The sequence below is a fragment of the Desmodus rotundus genome, chromosome 9, assembly GCF_022682495.2.
Source record: "Desmodus rotundus isolate HL8 chromosome 9, HLdesRot8A.1, whole genome shotgun sequence".
Taxonomy (NCBI): domain Eukaryota; kingdom Metazoa; phylum Chordata; class Mammalia; order Chiroptera; family Phyllostomidae; genus Desmodus; species Desmodus rotundus.
Genome location: NC_071395.1, coordinates 111,758,341 through 111,776,784, shown reverse-complemented (window position 1 = coordinate 111,776,784; position 18,444 = coordinate 111,758,341). Strand labels below are relative to the sequence as shown.

Genomic DNA, 18,444 nt, shown 5'->3' with positions numbered 1-18,444 from the left:
GGGAGGAAAGCCACCTCTTACACGGAATGAATCAATCGACTTTGTATTTTCAGTTTGCCTCTGTTTTCAAGTCTTTTCTTTTTGCTCTTTGTTCGGTGGGAGTGCCTCAGCTTTATCTGTTACTGACCTTATTTTGGGAGGAGGCTGGAGGGGCCAAACATGTTTAATTTCCAAGAGCTTACTCTTTTCTCTATTCCCCCTTTTCAGAGTTTCCTGCCCTTTTAACAGTTCCGTTGTTTCCTTCACTCTCCCTGTTCCCCAGGGTGGGTTTTCAGGTCCTCGCACTGGGGCTATGCAGCCACCTGCCAGGTGAGAGTAGGCAGCAGCCCCAGGGGACTCCGCACCGGGGCCTCCTGGACTGGGAGGACTTAGGCTGGTGTCAGGGGCGGGACAGGCAGTGGCCGGGCTCCTAGCTGCCCCGTGGGGGCTCCGCAGCCGGCTCCCAGGCTAGCTGCTCCCTCACAGGCCGGCCCTGCCCTTTTGTTCTGGCCTGGGAACTCCCTGCGTGGACCAAGGAAACTCCGTTCCTCGGTTTCTCGGGGTGCACGGGGTCCTGGTGCACAGGCGTCTCATGCGTTGGTTCTGCTTTTCAGCAGCCTCCTTGTGAGGGCCTTCGTCTTGCCCCTGGCCGGGGCGGACTCTCTGATCAAGCCTGGTCTGAAGCTTCAAAATCAAAGCCCTGCTATTCATTCCCTGTGGAATCGCTACTAAAAAGGAAGTATTGCCTCAGAATTTCACAACCACGTTATGCTAGAACGAGTTCTTGTCTTCTAGAACCTCCGGAAATTAGCTTCTTTCGGGAACACCCGGTCTCAATGGACGAGAAGCCCTCCTGGCCTGTGAAGTGCAAAAGCACCAGCGTGAACGAGGAGTGCTTTTCCCCAGGACGGGTGTGACTGTGGCGGGCGTGTGGTTTCTCCCAGGGGGGGCTTGCTCTGATACGGCTGATGAGCACATCAGCTGTTGGTCTGACTTTGTCCTGAGGCCACGTGGGGACACTCACACCTGAGTTTTCAAGGCCAAGCGCAGCAGGGCGCAGCCTGGGCTGGACTGCGACCGTCTGCTGGGGCCTGAATCCTGAGTGGCGCTGTCTGCCAGCCTGAATGCAGAGCGAGGCCTCAGACCGCAGGGCCCTGCCCCGTCGGGCCGCAGCGCCGTCCGTGGGCTGCAGCCCCTGTTCTGGCACTCGGAGCCGAGCAAGAGAAACACTGTGGAGCTCACTGTGAGCGGGTGTTGGCTTTGACACCGCCGTGCGTGGGGGGATGGATTGTGGTGTCAGATGCATCCCGTGGGCCTTGGGGTGTAGAAGACACTTGGCTGGAGAAAGGTGAGGAAAAGCTGGATAAGAAAATCGACCCAGGCAGTGGACTTCACTGTGGCCTGTTGTTTCTGCCCCTGTTGTCATCTCACATGGCGTGTATGGGATGTTTGGGGGAGGCACTGCCCTTTGGCTGGAGGGGACGCGGTCTGGGGGACGCTGGCTGGGTGCCTTGGTGGCCCTCAGGAGAGCGGCCCCAGCTCGGTCTGCCCGGGTGGGACGGGCAAGCACAAGTGTGCTGGTCCTTTCTGGTGGCCCCTGTGGGGTCAACTAAAGTGGCAGGTTTTACTGACAAGTTAGAAGTTCAGTGTGAGAGCAGTCCAGAGTATCAACTAGGAGAGACAGCTGCTCCCTGCAAAGTCAGGTGTGCACAGAGCACACCTCAAGCCGCGTTCCAGTGCCGGTCTCCTAGCTGCACGTGGCCCTTGGCCCCACAGCATAGGCACACTGAGCTCTAACCCGTTCAGACACCTGCCCAGAGGACAGGAGCACCCACACACTGCCCAGCGCCAGGGGCATGGTGCCGTGCTTTGGCCCTGAAGGGATGGAGCCAACATTTTGAGGTTCCTGCTCAGCACCAGACGGGGCTCAGGCACTTAAACCACACCCTTGCACTCCGTCCGCCCAGAGCTGGTGCGGGGGTGTGGCTCCCCCACTTCGCTGGTGACGCAGTGTGGCCCGAACCAAACAGGCACAGTGGCTGTGCAGTGAGCTGCCTGGTGTGTAGTGGGCACGGGCCGGGCCTGCCTGATGCCAGTGCTTCCCATTCCCAAGCGCCCGCGGCTCCCAGCAGGGTCAGAGGGCAGGAGCTCCTTTTAAAACGCCGTTCGGACCACATAGAAGGTGTGAGGCATCGAGGACGATCCCCGGAGTTCAGCACTGTTCTCAGTGTGGGGCGTATCCTTCCAGGTTTTTCCTCTGTGCACGCACAGTCCCTCCCCCGCCCCTCCGGGGAGGCACACAGCCTTCGTGCTCTGCAGTGGTCTGTCCCCTCGCCACCTGAGGTGTCACAGATGGCAGTCCACGCTGGGGTTGGACTCGGGGAGAGAGCCGAGGTCAGAGAGGTTGGTTAACCAGCCCCTGTCTGGCCCTGCGCCCAGCCCGGTTTCCCCCTCGCCCCCTGGCGGAGGCCGAGGCAGGGCAGGTGCTCCTTCCCCGGCTCTGCCCCGCGCCCCAGCTCCTCTTCCTCTGATGTGTCCAGTGGCTTCTGGATTTTACTTGCTTTTTGGGGAGATGAAAACTTTCTTCTAACATTTTCTCCTTTCGTGTAGTTCCCAGTGACCTGACTGCAGAGGAGCGTCAGGAGCTGGAGAACATTCGGCGGAGGAAGCAGGAGCTGCTGGCCGACATTCAGGTAGGAGGTGCCAGGTGCCATTGGGGCAGGCGTCCTTTGCACAGGGTGAGGGGGTGAGAGTCGTTGTTGGGGCTCAGAGAGGTTCCTGGTCCGTGAGCGCCACCAGCTGGTCAGGGGTCAGAGCCAGCGTGGCCCTGGTGCCGCCACTTGCTGGGTGAACAGCGTCAGAGACCTGAGTTTTGGCTCCTTGCACTTCAGTTTCTTTATCTGGAGGGTCGATGAAAACACCTGCGGACAGGCGGCCACAGGGCCAGTGAGTTCACGGTGGAACAGGACTTGGCGGGGCTGCTGGTCGCTTGGAGACGCGTCGTCAGCCATAAATGCCGATTGGGGCTTTTCTGGGTTCCTTTGCGTGGCCAGCAGGCTTTGTGGGATGCAAGTCACCAGAGCCACTAGCTGGTTCTTTTCCCCGAGGCAGCAGGTGTTCCTCTAGGGTTCTCCGTGAAATATTTGGGAGCTTGGGTGGGCAGGAGGGGTGGCGCCCCGTGCTGCAGCGTGCAGAGGGAGCTCGGAGCTGCTTCGGTGCTGGCTTCCGGGCCCTGCGGCCACGTGCCCTAATGCCTCGACTGCTGTGTCCCGGGTGGACGCTGCGAGAGTGTGGCCCCTCGTGGCCCCAACATGTGAGGGAGGGAGGGAGGGAGGGAGGCGGGAAGCAGGCCCGGGCTGGCATTCTGTCTCTGTGGCTGCTTGGCAGCTGTGTTGACCTGTGGGCACCTCGGGGGCGGGCAGATGTCTGCCGGGCCTCCTGGGGGTCAGGAGGTGCCTCTCAACTTGGTGTTCCCTCGCATGCTTACTGTTGGGAGGGGGTCAACATTTGTGCACCAGAAGAATTTTCCAAAATGTTTTAGATCTTCTTGTTCGTCTTATTTTATTTCATTTTGCTTTTCATTGGAAGGGGCTTTGGGGGCTTTCAGAGGCTTTAACCTGAGGCACACCTTCCTCTCTGGTGACCCTGCGCTGTGTGCTTTGCAGAGGCTGAAGGATGAGATAGCAGAAGTGGCTAACGAAATCGAGAACCTGGGGTCCACGGAAGAGAGGTGAGTCTGTCACTCCGGTGCTTTCAGAAGTGCGTCTTCTGCCCTGTTTCCTCACGAGCACAGACGGAGCCATCCTTGCCATCTGCCTCCCTTCCATGCGGGGCTGGTGGCTGAGAGGCATCTGAGGTGGCAGGCAGGTTGGACTGGCCCACGAGGGAGGTCGCGGCACCTCCCGCACCCTCGGTGCTGTGGGGACCGCTGGCTCCTGCACGTCGCTCTGCACCGTGTCTGGAAGCTGGGCTGTGGCGCAAGCTGGTTCCGGCCCCCGCTGCTGGGGGAGCAGGGCGCGGGGCAGCAAAGGGGCAGTGCCGTGACGACGCGCCGCAGCGGTTTCCTTCTGACTGCGTGGGGCTGGGGGCTTGGAGAGCTGAGTTTCGCATGGGGCTCCCGGACCATTTGCTGACTGCTGAATGTGGGGGTGGGGGGGCTGCCTCCGGTTCACACGTGTCTCTGGGTTTCCGAGCCTGGCTCCGGGTCGGGCCTCCGAGGCTGTTGGCACTGCTGCTGCTGCTGCTGCTGCTGGCGCGTGTGGGCGGGGCCATCGGCGAGGGCAGCTGTCTGTCCCGCCAGCAGTGGCAGCTCCTCGCTTTGGGTCGGTATTGTCAGTGTTGGGGTGCAGCTTTCCTTTCGTTTCTAAAGACTTGCACCTTAAAATAAATGAATACATTGGAGTTCATCAACATTTAAAATGTCTGCCCTCATGAAGATGCTGTTAAAATACATGAACAGGCAAGCTGCAGATGAGGAAGGAGATGTTTGCAACACCTGTACTCGAGGATTTGTATCCAGAGTGTATAGTATATAAAGAACACATGCAGTTAAAAGTAGACAGCCCGAGTAAAACATGGGCAAAACTCTTGCAAAAACCCTTGGTAAGAGGACCCCTATGTACGGTAGACCCGTGAAAAATGCCCACCTTCACTAGTCACGAGGAGACGCAGCTGCACCTCCCACGAGATGCCGCCCCGCACCCCGGGGCAGAGCAGCCTGTGGGCCCCGTGTTGGGGAGGCCGGTGAGAACCAGGCAGACGCTGTGTAGTGCCCAGCAGTGCCATCCGGGCACCTCCCTTGAGAGACAGGAGGCCCGCCCACAGGCGGGCTTGTGCGGAACGTTTGTGGCGTTCTCACTTAAAGTCGCCAGAATAGCAAGGTCGCCCAGTGTCTGCCAACAGGTGGGGGGGACAGACAGGGAGGGGACAGGCTGCTAACACACAGCATCCCCTTCCGGGGCGAGGAGACTGTTCAAAAGCTGGCTTGTGGGGCAGTTGCCCACTGTAGTCAGCTTACGAAATGCCGTTCCAGGGCACACAGAGATGGGGGTAGGTGACGTACGTCACAAGTTAATACGGTGTAAAGCGCCTGTGCAAGAAAACGCCAGGAGTGGAAGGGGTGCCTGAGCGTGGGCCCTTCCCCAGCCGCACCCGAGTGCGCCCGTGCCTCCCTGGGCAGGCCTCTCAGAAGCCCCTACTTCACTGCACGCACGTGGGAGCTGTGTCAGTCTTCCAAACCCTCCTGGCAGCCCGGAGCCCTGAAGTGGCTGTGGCGGTTGTTTTGCAGGAAGAACATGCAGAGGAACAAACAGGTGGCCATGGGCAGGAAAAAATTTAACATGGACCCGAAGAAGGTAAGCAAAGAGGACGCATCGAGCCGCGGGCTTGGGCTGGGGCCGTTGGTCTCGGCTCATGTGATGCACGGCCCCCGTCAGCACCTCTGTGCCCAGAGCCCCCACACCTGTCTCCCGTGCCCTTCGTCTTCCTTTCTGGGTGTTTCTGGGGTGAGCGTCATCAGCGTCTTCGCTGTGTTTTTCCAGGGGATCCAGTTCCTCATAGAGAACGACCTGCTGAAGAACACCTGCGAAGACATCGCCCAGTTCTTGTATAAGGGCGAGGGCCTCAACAAGACGGCCATCGGCGACTACCTGGGGGAGAGGTGAGGCCTGCGGGCGCTGGGAGGCGGAACAGCTCATCAGGGGTCACACAGGAAAGCTTCAGAATGCTGAATTATTCTGCCTCTTCTTTTTTAGATTTTACTTACTTTTAGAGAGGTGAAGGGAGGGAGGGAGGGAGATAAGTAGGCCGGCGCTCAGTCCGCTGAGCCACGCCAGCCAGAGCCAGAACGCTGAATTCTTCATGAGAGTTTGTCTGAGGCAGCAGCACCCACACCGGCGGCGCGGCCCTGGGGACAGCAGCCGGAGTGTGGGCAGACGGGCCTTCTGCCGGGTGGGGTCCCGAGCCCACGGGACTTGGCGTGGGAAACCGCCCGGCGGGAGCTGGGGCGAGCTTGGATTCTCAGTGCCTGACACGCGCCTCCCCCGCCCCGCGCCTTGCTTTTCTTGACAGAGACGACTTTAACATCCAGGTGCTTCATGCGTTCGTGGGCCTGCACGAGTTCACCGACCTCAACCTTGTCCAGGCCTTGCGGTGAGTGCAGTGGGGCGAGCGTCTGCGCAGGCGGGAGGGCAGGTCTGGGTTGTGTCTGCCCCTTGGGCCATTCCGGGCCGTTGCAGCTGTGGGTTACTCCCGCCCTCTGCACCGGCCTGAAACAAGCCAGGCGCTCCGCAGGCCCCAGGCGGCAGTGAGTGGGGGCTCGCGGCCCGAGCGTGGACTGTGCAGAGCTCTTCCGGGAGCTTTTCACTTCATGCTCTGGAATCGGGTGTGTGTTTAAATTCTGAAGTCCTTTCTGATGTTTAGTTTAGAACATGCTTCGATTTCTGGCTCCAGACTAGGAAGTAGGTGGTTGTGCACGTCAGTCTAGAAGGAAAGTAAACTTCAATTTTTCACTGAATGTGTGACCTTGTGCCCTCGGGGAAACTGCGGTTCCTTCCGTGCTGTGCCTGCTGCTGGTGTGGGTGGCGGCGCCGGTCCACGCTGTAGCTCAGACGGCAGACGTGGCTTGGACCGGCCCTGCTGGCCGCGGGTCTCCGCTTTGGTGGATGGGTCTCGTTTTCTGAAATGCAGAGTTTATTTAAGGTGCGCCTCATCCGTATTTCAGTTTTGTGTATTTTTCGGAGGAGGAAAGCCATTCTTTTGACTAGGAAGACTCATTTTTCACTTTTCCTTAAACACCGTGCCTTTGACCGGGAGAGTGGTGGTGAGGAGCGGTGAGCTTGCATCTGAGCAGAGCCGCTGTCACAGCAGCCTGGCGCCGCGGGTGTCCCTGTGCCCTTGGGTAGAAAGTCACCGCAAGAGTAAACGAGTCAGGGAGGGGCACACCGTGTCCCCAGCCCTGTGACACAGCCACCTTGGTCACACAGGCAGTTCCTGTGGAGCTTCCGGCTGCCGGGGGAGGCTCAGAAGATCGACCGGATGATGGAGGCGTTCGCCCAGCGGTACTGCCAGTGCAACCCCGGGGTGTTCCAGTCCACAGGTAGGCGGCCGGCACGGTGGCCCCGCGGGCGTTCCACCGGGAGAGGGTGGGCCTGTGCCTGGGAAGGTCCACTCAGAGGCATTTACAGTAGCAGGAGTGAGGGAACAACCCAAAGCCCAGCCCTAAGGAGTGGAACGTAATTTGTGGTATCTTTAAGTTATGTGACTTAAAGCTCACGTTCTTAAAGAGTTTTTATTGATACAGGGGGATGCTAATAAGATTAGCAAAAAGCAGGATTCAAAACCGTGCGTCTGTTCCAATTCCAGTTTGGCGACCGCGTGCCAGTGAGGTGCGCGGGGACAGGGCGTGAGAAGCGGGGTGCCGGGTTCTGGGCACCTCGTGTTTTCTTTTTCCGACACTCTGTGGTTGTCCCAGTTTTCTGCAGCGTGCCGTTCTGTTAGGATCTGAGAAAGCGAGCCCCTTCACGCCCCGGACGCTGGTTTTGTCACCTCGCTCTCTCCCGCAGCTGCGCGGGGCTGCCCAGTGACAGCGGGTCCCGCCCGTGGACGTGTTCCCAGCTCTGGACCTCGATTGTGCTGGGCACTTGCTGTTCTCCCGTGGACGTTTCTGATCGTCTCTCTGCTTCTTCTAGACACTTGCTATGTCCTCTCGTTTGCCATCATCATGCTGAACACCAGCCTGCACAACCCCAACGTCAAAGACAAGCCCACTGTGGAGAGGTTCATCGCCATGAACCGGGGCATCAACGACGGCGGAGACCTGCCCGAGGAGCTGCTCCGGGTGAGCATGCGCTGGCCCCTCTCTCGCTGGGGCGTGTGCGTCCCATCTGGAAGTGGGTGGTGCGGCCCACCGGGGAATCAGAACGGGAGTGGGCTTACAAACCTGAAGCTGAAGGCGGGACTGGAGGTCGGGCTGCTTTCTTTCCTTCCTGGATTGTCCATCAGGCCTCTTATTTGTTCTGAAGGCGGGAGCTCCATTTCCCCGTCCTTAGTGCCGGCCTCGCCAGGCCTGTGCCGACTGCAGCACAGATCGCTCGTTGTTGGGGGTAGAGGCGGTGGGGGGGGGGGGGGCAGGGGAGGGAGGAAAGGTGCCAAGGTGCCTCTGGAGCCAGAGACATGCAGGGTTTCTCTCCCCCAGAACCTCTACGAGAGCATAAAAAACGAGCCCTTTAAAATCCCCGAAGATGATGGGAACGACCTCACTCACACTTTCTTCAACCCGGACCGGGAAGGCTGGCTCCTGAAGCTCGGTAGGTGGCGCCCTCGGTAGGGGTGAGGGCCCCCACGAGGACACTTAGAGCAGGTGTGCCCACACTGTGGGGGGACTTCGGTGTGAGTTCACACTGTTGCCACAAGCTCCACCTCCAGAAAGGAAGTGAAAGCCAGCAGTGCCCCCAGGGACGCTAGAGACTGGGACAGACTTCACTCCGCTATGGAAATTACCCGCGTGCATTTGCACGCCACACGTCCGCTCTGGAAGTGATGGCCCGGTCCTCTTCCCTTCCTGCCCCTCCCCCTCTCCCTCGCTGTGCAGGGCCCGCTGCATCCATCTCTCTACTTCCCATCACACAGGTGTGCACCCTGCGCCCGCCCCACCCCCAGTGCACCATCATGCTCCACCTCTGCCTCCTGCAGGCCGTGTGCATGGCAAACCTCGAGCCCGGCTGCCGCGCGACCCGCACGCAGCCCCTCCTCCCCCCCTTCCCAGGCCCAGTCAGCCCTGCCGGTGGTTCTGTTCGCCCCAAAAGATCATGAGGTCCTCGCCCACGGGCAGAAGCGAGCTTGTCGGGCTGAGACTTGCGCCATGCAGGTGTTCGAGGAACCAAGAGGAAGAGTGTAGTGGGGTTTCTGTGACGGCCCGGCCCACACACGTGGCAGCCCTGCACTCCCTGGGCGCACGGTGGCAGTCTTTCGGCCACCGAGAGAGTTTTGCTTCGGCTTTTTGTGGCGTGAGCCCCGCGTCGTCAGGGCGCTGACCATCCCGGGCCTGCGCCGCTTCAGCTGCTTGGCAGGGCTTAGAGCCCTGCCCTTGGCTGTGACTGACACGGCAGGGAAGTGCTGGCAGGCCAGCCGTCCTCTGACTCCTCCAGATGGCAGTGGGGTTTGCATTTCCTGTGGGAGGGCAGCCTGGGTCCCTGTGTTTACACCTGGTGACCTAGCCCGTCCGTTTTTAAAGCGCTGCCTCACCGATGAGGATTTTTACACTCTTGAAGTAGCCGAGATTCCGTCTGTATTTAAGCCGGTAGAATCCAAATTGCTGACCGCAGGGGTGGCCGCGGTGTGCTCCGTGTCTTCAGCGCCAAGTGGCTGGAGTTTAAGGGGGGCCCGCTGGAAACTGAACAAGCGCACCGGGTTTGCAGCGACACCACCCCCGGCAAAGCCCGTGGGCGCGCCCGTGTGGAGGGCAGCGCACTTGCATGGGCAGCCCGAGGCTACAACTAGAACAGCACAGAGACCGTCTTGGTTCTTGCACCAGGACGTGCAAGTTCATGAGATTTCCCATATTTTTAAACAGAATTTAACTAAGCGTGGGACCCGATTTTTCGATTGCTGCATTCCTTCCCAACCCCCCACCGAACCATCCTCAGGTTGTGTCTGCCTAGAGCCCTCACACCTGCACTGCGCAGGGCAGGGACCCCTGAAGCATGGGTGTGTCCTGGGCACACAACAGCCACAGGCTGTGCACTCCAGTGTACACACACTTTAAAAAGGGGTGGCTAGCTGATGAAAGACTGGGACTATTCCCCAAAGGAGTCGTCCTGCGAATGAATAAAGGGCAGCTTTGTGAGAACTCAGCTGTGGCATCCTTGGGGCCAGGTTCTCCAGCACCTGAGACACCCTGCCTTGACCCTTGACTCGGTGGGCTGTGGCTGATAAGCCCCTCCCTTGAGGCCAGACAGGCGGCCCCTCCCTGCAGCCCCGCCCCAGGCAGAGGGGAGTGACTAATGCATTGCACTTTGAGACTGAGGAGCTGGGTTGAATTTCTTTGTTTTAATTTTCTTTTCTCCCTCATTTGTATGTTTCCATGATTTTGGCTCTCCTTTTCCCCGCCCCAAACTCCAGGAGGTATGTACCCCTCCCCCGCTCGCTCGCCCTGCCCAGGCCTCTGTGATGCTGCAGCTGCTGCTTCCATTATTTTTGGTCGTTTTCTTTTCAATTGCTGGTGGTGGTGTTACTGCTGCTTCTAACTTCCTGTACAGTCCCTAAGGAACTGGCCGGGCCCAGGGCTGCTGTCGCCGCTTCCCGTTCAGGTGCGCGCAGCAGCCAGACAGCAAGGTGCCAGGCTGAGAATACACGCCCTCGTGCAGCAGCATGAGGGGGCACGGACAGGCCCACCCAGCTGTCTCGCGGCTCCTGGCCAGGGAACACGCTCCGTTGCGTGCGTTTCGGTGACACCCATGAACTGAGAAGTAATCTCCAAAGTGGAGAAGAGGAGGGAGGTGTTTTGACTCCTGAAGCCGTGCGCTTCTGACCCGCGGTGAGCGGGAAGGTCTGGGCTGCGCGGCCTAGGAGACGCTGACCTTCGCATGAAAAGGGAAACGGTGCTTCCTAAGCTGAAAGCAGGTCGAAGTAGAACTTTTTTTTAAAAAAGACAAAAATCAAAAATTCCTCCTCGAAGTCCCTTTGCTTCATTTCCTGGGTGTTAGGGAGGGCATTCAGACCTCAGCCAAGTTTGGTGTCTTGTTTTTGTCCCTCCTCTTTTTCAACGAGTCGCGGTCAGCCACCCCAAATCAGCCTTAGTCACGTTGTCGAGATCCACTCTGCAGTCGCTGATTTGGGGACGTGGGGTTTCTCAGGCGAGGAGCTCCTCAGCTGTCGGCTGAAGCCCGACGTGGGCAGAACTGCCCAGAAAAAGAGCCCTCCCGAAATGGTGACGTGCATTAAAGCATTTGGGGACCGCAGGCTGTTCAGCTCCAAAGGCCTTTGGCCTTTCCACCTCAGGCCCAAGGACCCTGAGGGGGAGGTGGCCCTGTGAGTTCCACAGGGACTGTCCTAGGCGCGCAGCGACCTGTCTGCTTGCTTCCTGTCTGTGTTTCCTGCCCCACGGAAGCGCGGCTCTGGGGCCACAGCACTGCTTCTGGGGGAGGCTCCGTAGCGCCGCAGGCGGTTGGGACGGCCGCGCTTCCTCAGCAGGAAGAGGGTGCCCAGCTCTGCTTTTCCTGCTAGACTCCCTCCCATCCTGCTTTGGCATTGACCTCTCCCATGACTTCCTGAGCCCCAGGCTCCCTGGTGGCCCTGCCCTCTAGGGGAGTTCGTGGTCACCAGAGAGGGGCGAGGTGTCCTGGGGGCTGAGCCCTGGGTGGGGATGGAGGCCCAAGAGGTGCAAGAGCCGAGTTCTCGACTCCAAAATGGGGAGTGGGGTTCTTCTTATATCCAAATGGCTCCAATTCTAAGTACATTCCTTGTCTCCTTTCTCCTCATTCATTTTGATTCTGCCCAGCCTCCCCCCTTTTCCACATGCATGTCCTGTTTCCATCCATGGTTTCACTAACCCATGCCTTCGGGGAGCGGGGGCTCGTGCTTGCAGAGACCGCCACCCTGCTGCGGGGAGAGAGTCAGTCTGCCTGACGCCAGCCCGGCCCGCGGGGGCTGCACGTGCGTGCTGTGCACACCCCTTCCATAGCCAGGGTCAGTGCCAGGGAGGACCTTGGCCTTGACGGTCCACCTCTGAACCTCCCCAAGAGTTCAGGCAGGGAGTGCTCCGCATGTCGCGGCTGGGACCGACACCTCACCCTTCACTGCCTGACGCTGCTCGTGGTGCCCCCTCAGCCGTCCCTTTCGGGGGTGAGCACGCAGGCATGTCTGGCAGCTGGAAGTGCGCCCTTCAGAACCGCCCGCTCTTTGGGATGAGGCAGGAGAGAAGGCATGACCGAGGTCCCACTTGGATGGACAGCCCCGCTGGTCCTTGCTCTCTGTGGATATTGCAGAAGTGGTCCCCTCTGTAGGCTGAGGCTTAGTCAGAGAGCCCGCACTGTCCCGGGTAGTACGACGCCCTTCCAGGATGCGCCGTGCGCCCGGCCTGAGGACCTCGGCATGCAAAGCTTTCCCCCGACCCGCTGCACGGGGAGGAAAGGAAGGGTTGTGACTGAGGGCAGGGTGCTTTCGTTGGAGCAGGTCACGGTCAGGCTGCCTCCTCGGCGTCCATCTTGCCGCAGCCTCAGGCCCCGCTGTGCTTTCTCTTCAGTTGAGAACGGTTTCAGGAGGACTCAGGGAAGTGTCTCTGGCTCACAGCCGCCACTCAGCGCTCAGGTGGCCCCTCATTTGGCTGTCCCTGCTACCAGTTCCCGGGGACAGGCCCAGGGTGCAGAAGGCTCCTGAGCGGGCCCCTGCTCCCAGTAAGTCCTCCCTGAGGCAGGACTCTGGGGACGTCCTGGCTTTAGGACCCTGGCCCAGCAGCTGAAAGCCAGGGCGGATGCACTGCGCCCAGGAAGGCGCAGTCACACGTTCCAAGAAAGCTGTGGGCTTGACGGTGACAGGTTGACAGTGTCCTTCCCCCCGCTTCTGCCCTGGCCCCTCCAATGACACGGCTCCACGTGGCGGGGCTGGCGGGGCAGCAGTGTGGCCCGGACCGGGGGGCTGGCCCTCTCCCCCCTTTCTCTGTTTGCTTGCCCATTTCCACCCCACCAAGAGAGGCTCTCCGGCCACGTCCGATGTCCCGGCGCGCCCCTAGCGTCCTGGGTCCCCTCATCACAGCCCTGCTCGCCTGCTGTCATCCGCTTCCCGGGTCGTGTCCAGGGACCGCCTGACTTGCTTGCTCTGCTCATACCCACAGACTCACCCCGTGAAAGGCGCTTCTGTCTGGCTCTGTGTCTTGTTACTGATGTAAACTCTGCCGTGGTCTCCGTGACCGCTCCCCCCGGTGCCCTGCCCTCGCTTCCGCCCCTCGTCCAGAGGGGAGCTGCGTGCCACGGGCCCGCCCTGCCCCATGCCCCCACCAATACGCGTCTCTCTCTGCTCTGCAGGCGGAAGGGTAAAGACCTGGAAGAGGCGCTGGTTCATTCTAACTGACAACTGCCTTTACTACTTCGAATACACAACGGTGAGTGTCCGCTGCTTGGCCTCAGGCCGGGGTGGGCTCAGGCTCCACTTCTGAGGCGGTGGGAGGACCTCAGGCTTGTCTGCATCGCCGGGGATGGGAGGAGGGTTTAGGGGAGGAGAAGGAGTAAGGCCCCAGAACTGGGAGCCCTGAAGGTGTGGAGTGTCTTGCCCACGTCCAGACTGAGCCTGGGCCCGGAGAAGGCAGGAGACAGTGGGCGCACATGGCTGTAGAAATGGGCTTCAGAGCTGGTGAGAAGGAGTGGACTGGATCAGTTGCCAAGAAAGAGTCTGTGGCCTGTCGAAGGGAGGTGACACTGTGCGAGATGTGGGGAATTCAGATGTCCCGGGGCAGCGGAGATGCTGAATCTCTGGATTCAGGAGGGCCGGCCGCGGGAAGAGTGTGTGACCGAGGTGAGGGAGGGGTGCAGTGGGGGCCCCTGGAGGCCGTGTGGAGCTGCGACACTGGAGTTCCTCGAGCTGGAAGCCGTGTTGGGTTTTGTGCGTTGGGAAAGGACGCAGGTATGTGTTCCGTCTGAGTCCCTTTGCAAGAAGAGCCCATGAGGATAAAGCCTCCCTAGCACCTCTGTGGGGCCCCCGCTGGCCGAGCGCGTGGAGGGGTTGGTGGCCGGCCCGTGTTATAGATTGTACCCCTGAGGCCTCTATAATGTTATTAGCCAGTGCCACCCCAATAAGTTCAATAAAATAACAGCATAAATAAAACAATTAGAGAAAAAGTAATGGAGATGGAGGACAGATAAAAACAATCCCAATACCAGAATGATCGCACCTGCAAAGTAGGAGCTTATTGGCCTGCAAAGGAGGGAAAACTGTAATCTGCAGGGCAGAAGAGAGTGTGTGTTCCGGGCACATTTGCAGGGGAAGCTGGCACCATGGCTCAGACCGGCTGAACTGTTGAGCTTGGAACTAAGTCTGTGGCCATGGCTGGCTGGACATCAGGGACAAGGAGGTTGGGACCAGTGTCTGGTGTGTGTGTAGGTACCTGTGTGGTAGTGATCCTGTGAGCCAGGGAGCCCTGGAGGAGGGGCAGCAGTTGAGATGCCCTTTTGGACCCTGGTGGCATTTGTCAGGCGGGCACTTTCTCTTGGAGGAGGAGTCGGCAGGAGGTAATGAACAGGGGATAATGACCTGTGATGCAGCTGTGGTCCCTGGCATCGGGGCACTTAGGACCAGACTCAGGTCTTTGGGGATAGCTGACTCGGAACTGAGGCTTAAAAGACGAGTAGGGGCCGGCAGGGAGGTGGGCGTTTTCTGTCTGAAGGGCTCACCTGTCCTGCACCGAGGGCCAGTTGCGGCTCTCCTGGGCATCTCTCGGACCCCTGGGCGTGCTCCTTGCAAAGGCCTTTGATGATGGAGACGCAGGTGTGGTACCTCGACAGTACTCTGCGTTTCCTCGAGCTGTTTTTGTTTGGGAGCATCGGTGCGGGCCCAGCCGAGTGGCGAGGAGGTGGGAGGAGGCAGGTGGTCTGGGGAGAGTTGCGTCGGTGTGCGGTGAGCGCACACACCGAGCCCTGAGGTCTCTCCGACTCTTGTAGGACAAGGAGCCCCGGGGAATCATCCCTTTAGAGAATCTGAGCATCCGGGAGGTGGAGGACTCCAAAAAGCCAGTGAGTATTTTTGGTGAGATACTTGGGACGAGAGGGATGAGTGTGACAGTTCTTTGCAAAAGAATTACAGTACAAAGGTTTACTTAAAAAAAACAAACCAGAGTGTGCCATGATGCCTCGAATTCGGTGTTTAAGCCAAGGGCGAGGCCCTAAGCAACCTGTCGTTCTGTCTGCCTGCTGAGCACCACTTACAGACCGTCACACCGAAGGGGCAGAACTGGCCTCCTGAGTAGGCAGCCCCGGCAGCCTCACGATCAGGCTCCCTGTCTGAGGAGCATCGTGCCTACTTAAGCGTCTTCCCCACATCCTGGAGCATCGTGGTCTCGCTGGCTGGGTTCTCCCCGTCGTCACGTGTAGCCCACGGAGCTCGCTTACGCTGGCAGGTGTCTCTGCCGATAAGCTGTTGGCACACAGTTCTCGTTCTGCTCACTTCCAGGCCCTGCCTTCCGGCAGGGTGCGCGCTGCTTGCGTTTTTGGGAGGACGTGGGAGGGTCTGTGGGAATGTGAGTGCCGTTCGTGCTTGGTCAGCAGCTCTCTCAGCCCTCAGTCACCGCCCCTCTCTGGTTCTCAGAACTGCTTCGAGCTGTACATCCCGGACAACAAGGACCAGGTCATCAAGGCCTGCAAGACAGAGGCCGACGGGCGCGTGGTGGAGGGGAACCACACTGTGTACCGGATCTCTGCCCCGACGCCCGAGGAGAAGGGCGAGTGGATCAAGTGCATCAGGTGCGTGCCGCCAGCGCCGCGGGGCCGCTGGCCCCTCAGACGCCGTCCTCTGTTGGGGGACACTGCCAGCCCCTCTCCCGCTCCTCGTGGGAAAACTCCAGGGAGTGCCGGCTGGCAACTCGCAGGTTACTTTCCAGCGGCTCTGCACTCTTGACCATTAGAGCCTCAGATCTGGGTGTCCCAAGCGTACCCCACAGGCCCAGGAGGGGAGCGGGGGGCAGGGGCAGGGGCAGGAGCCCTTGTCCCCACTCGGGAAGCAGGTCTCGTCTGCCCAGCGGCAGCCCCGCCCAGCGGCAGCGGCAGTCATTGTGTTCTGTCGTTCCCGAACCTGGGAGGCGCTGCGGGCCCAGGCCCAGCTCCTGCGTCGGTGTCCCGCAGCGTGAGGATATGGGGGGCAATGTCTCGGCAGGGCAATCCTGCACCGCATTTGCCCGGGGCGTCGGGGCGGCCTTTCCAGGTTGCCACTGAGCCCCACACGCACACCCGCTCATCTCTCCCCACTGGCTCCCCAGCCAGCAGACTCTCCCCAGCTGTTCCCTCAGCGTCTCCCCTGGAGGCCGGGAGGCTGCACTGACCACATGGCCCCAGGCCCTGCAGTGCTTGTGTTGCCCCTTGAGGCCACAGCTTGCTCCCGAGGGGGCCCAGTGTCCTGCAGTTCGTGTTCTGCTGTGGGACCCTCTCCTACAACCAGTGCCATCATTCAGCCAGCTAAGCAGTGAGCGAACCACAGCCCCTCATAACCCGAGAGGTCCCCTCAGGACACGCTCCGGGTACCGCCCAGTCCTGGTGTCCCCAGGGAGCCCTGGAGACGTTCAGGAAACCACGTCACTGGGGGATAGGTCCCAGTCCTCTCGCAGGAGCTGGCGGTCGCCTGGGCCGTGGGTGGCCTGTGAACAGCCCACACCTGGAGCTTTGCTTCTCCCGAAACGCAGAGCTGGCTTCAGAATGTTTGGACAGCAGCTTGCCTGACAGTTGAGGTGCACGGTCCCCGCCCTGGGCTGGTTCCCTGGGGCTGGTGCTCACAGCGGCCTGGTGATAGCACGAGGGCCTGGTCCCAGGCCCCCACCCCCACTTGAGGGGTGGTGGTGTGGGGACTCCGAAGGGACGAGGTGCGGCCGGGGCAGCCACCTGCAAGCTCGTGTGCCTGGTGTATCGGTGCTGCTCCCGTCGGACGCCAGCTGCCGCCCAGCCCGTGCTTTCCCGGGGTAGACCACCACTGGAAGCGTGTGTCATTCTCTGTCCCTGTCCTGTCACCTGACCGTGTGACTCTCAGGCCATTGTGCGGTCACAGTGAAGGTTGGCGCCATGGACTGGGCCTTTACGGGGGCGCCGGAGCGGGCAAGGCCTGGGCACAGCACCACAGGGCAGCCGCTCGCAGGGTCTCAGTGGTCCCGTCCCTTAGCCTCTCCCTGTCTCCCTTTCTGTATTCCAGGGCGGCCATCAGCAGGGACCCTTTCTACGAGATGCTGGCTGCGAGGAAGAAGAAGGTGTCCTCCACGAAGAGACACTGAGCTGTGCGCGGAGGGGCGCGGGGTCCCCCTGAGCAGGAGCACCTGTGGGGCGCCGCCCTGGACTCCTAGAGACTTGCTTCAGCTTTTGCCATGTTCTTAAGTGGGAGATGGGCAGGCAGCTCCCCCTGGGAACGAGGGACCTGGCGTCGCTGCGGTGGGTGGCGCCTTCTCTCTGCAAGGACAGAGCTCCTGTCGCAGAGCAGCTGTGCGGGTCCATGCTTGGCGCCGGTGGCCGAGCTGGGGTGAGGTCACCACCGCTCGGTGCTTCCCCAGGGGGAAGCGGCGGCCCTGCCCCAGAAGTCCCTGGGTCTCTGCAGTGCTACAGGCTGAGAGCGGCATGGAAAAGAAGCCACGTTCTATAAAGATATATTTTTGTTTTTTAAAAAGAGAACCGTAGCAGAGCCTTCACACGCACCCCGCCCGTCTGCTGTGGGAGGCTGCTCCCGGCAGCTCTAAGGGTGCTGGCCCTGGGCCCCACGGGGCAGTGTGCGCCCCTGTGCTCCGGGGAGCTGTGGGCGCCTCGGAGGGCAGGGAGGGCTGGGGGGCAGCAAGGACTTGGACCTGACACAGGGTCTGCGGCGGGGACAGAGCCTGCTGGACACGTGTTGCTCTTCTCTCAGAATTCTCACCTGGTGGGCTTTAGAACAGAAAGCACTTTTCTGAGCTAAATACCTAGTAACCAAAACTGTGAGGCAGGTGGCCCAGCAGAGGCTCGGGTGGCCTGACTGTTCCTTCTCTGGTTTAGCTTCCCGCTCCCCAAGCTCCAGTCCTCGTTTTAGAGGAAGGAGGGGTCTTCCTGCTCACCTAGGGCTTCAGCTTTTTCTGCCTCAGCACCCACTTCCCTGGCCCTTCCCCCACCATGTCTCTGGTGGTGACCTCAAGGGGAGGGGTCTCACCTGCTTGGTGGGGACAGGTGGGGCAGCGGGTGGGAAGGCCGGCCTAGGCTATGGCTTCAGCTTCGCTGTCCCTTCAGACATGTGAGTGGGCCCTGCCCTCTGCCCTGCGGTGTGTGGGGAGCCAGGAAACAGCCTCGTCCTGCTGTGCTCTCAGGGACTCTCAGGGCGCTCCTGTCACCTGCCCAGGCCGGACCCCCAAACAAGGGGGCGGTGGGCTAGCTATCTCCCCAGGCAGTGGGCCAGCTCCCCACCTTTACGGTAGGCTGGCATCTCTGGAAGTAGCTTTCCTGAAAGGGACTGGTGGGGAGTGTCCCGGGGACTCTCTGGGGTCCCTCTCCCCTTCATGCAGGTCCTACCTGGAGTAGCTTGAGGTGTTTTTACGTGGGCCCAGGCTGGAAGCCCGAGCTCTCTGGGCGGTGTCGGAGCCGCGGCCCGGAGGAGAGGGCCTGGTCAGTGTTAGTCTATTTATCAGAGGTGTACATTATCCGTGTATAGTTTTTCTCCTTTTAGATTATTTTGTATTTGTTTAAAAAAAGTTTTGTCAAAATATAAAGAAATGGCTGAAAGCAAAGCTGTTGACAGGGTTTTTAAAGAAGTATAATTATTATTCCA

At 60.1% G+C, this 18,444-nt stretch overlaps 1 protein-coding gene across 3 annotated transcripts in view; it reads left to right on the top strand.

The window, feature by feature from the left end:
• The window catches only part of CYTH1 (cytohesin 1), a 63,109-nt gene extending 45,349 nt beyond the window's left edge, over positions 1 to 17,760 (top strand). For 2 of the 3 annotated variants that reach the window (XM_053910741.2, XM_053910742.2), the window contains exons 2-13: positions 2,590 to 2,672; positions 3,645 to 3,709; positions 5,267 to 5,333; positions 5,520 to 5,638; positions 6,049 to 6,129; positions 6,963 to 7,075; positions 7,668 to 7,816; positions 8,174 to 8,286; positions 12,997 to 13,075; positions 14,628 to 14,699; positions 15,271 to 15,425; positions 16,858 to 17,760. In XM_053910741.2, coding sequence (XP_053766716.1) covers positions 2,590 to 2,672; positions 3,645 to 3,709; positions 5,267 to 5,333; positions 5,520 to 5,638; positions 6,049 to 6,129; positions 6,963 to 7,075; positions 7,668 to 7,816; positions 8,174 to 8,286; positions 12,997 to 13,075; positions 14,628 to 14,699; positions 15,271 to 15,425; positions 16,858 to 16,936 — 1,175 coding nt within the window. In that variant the 3' untranslated portion in view covers positions 16,937 to 17,760. The remainder of the gene's footprint in view (positions 1 to 2,589; positions 2,673 to 3,644; positions 3,710 to 5,266; positions 5,334 to 5,519; positions 5,639 to 6,048; positions 6,130 to 6,962; positions 7,076 to 7,667; positions 7,817 to 8,173; positions 8,287 to 12,996; positions 13,076 to 14,627; positions 14,700 to 15,270; positions 15,426 to 16,857) is intronic. The other variant, XM_024553755.4, reaches the window with a different exon arrangement.
• Positions 17,761 to 18,444: the final 684 nt, after the last annotated feature.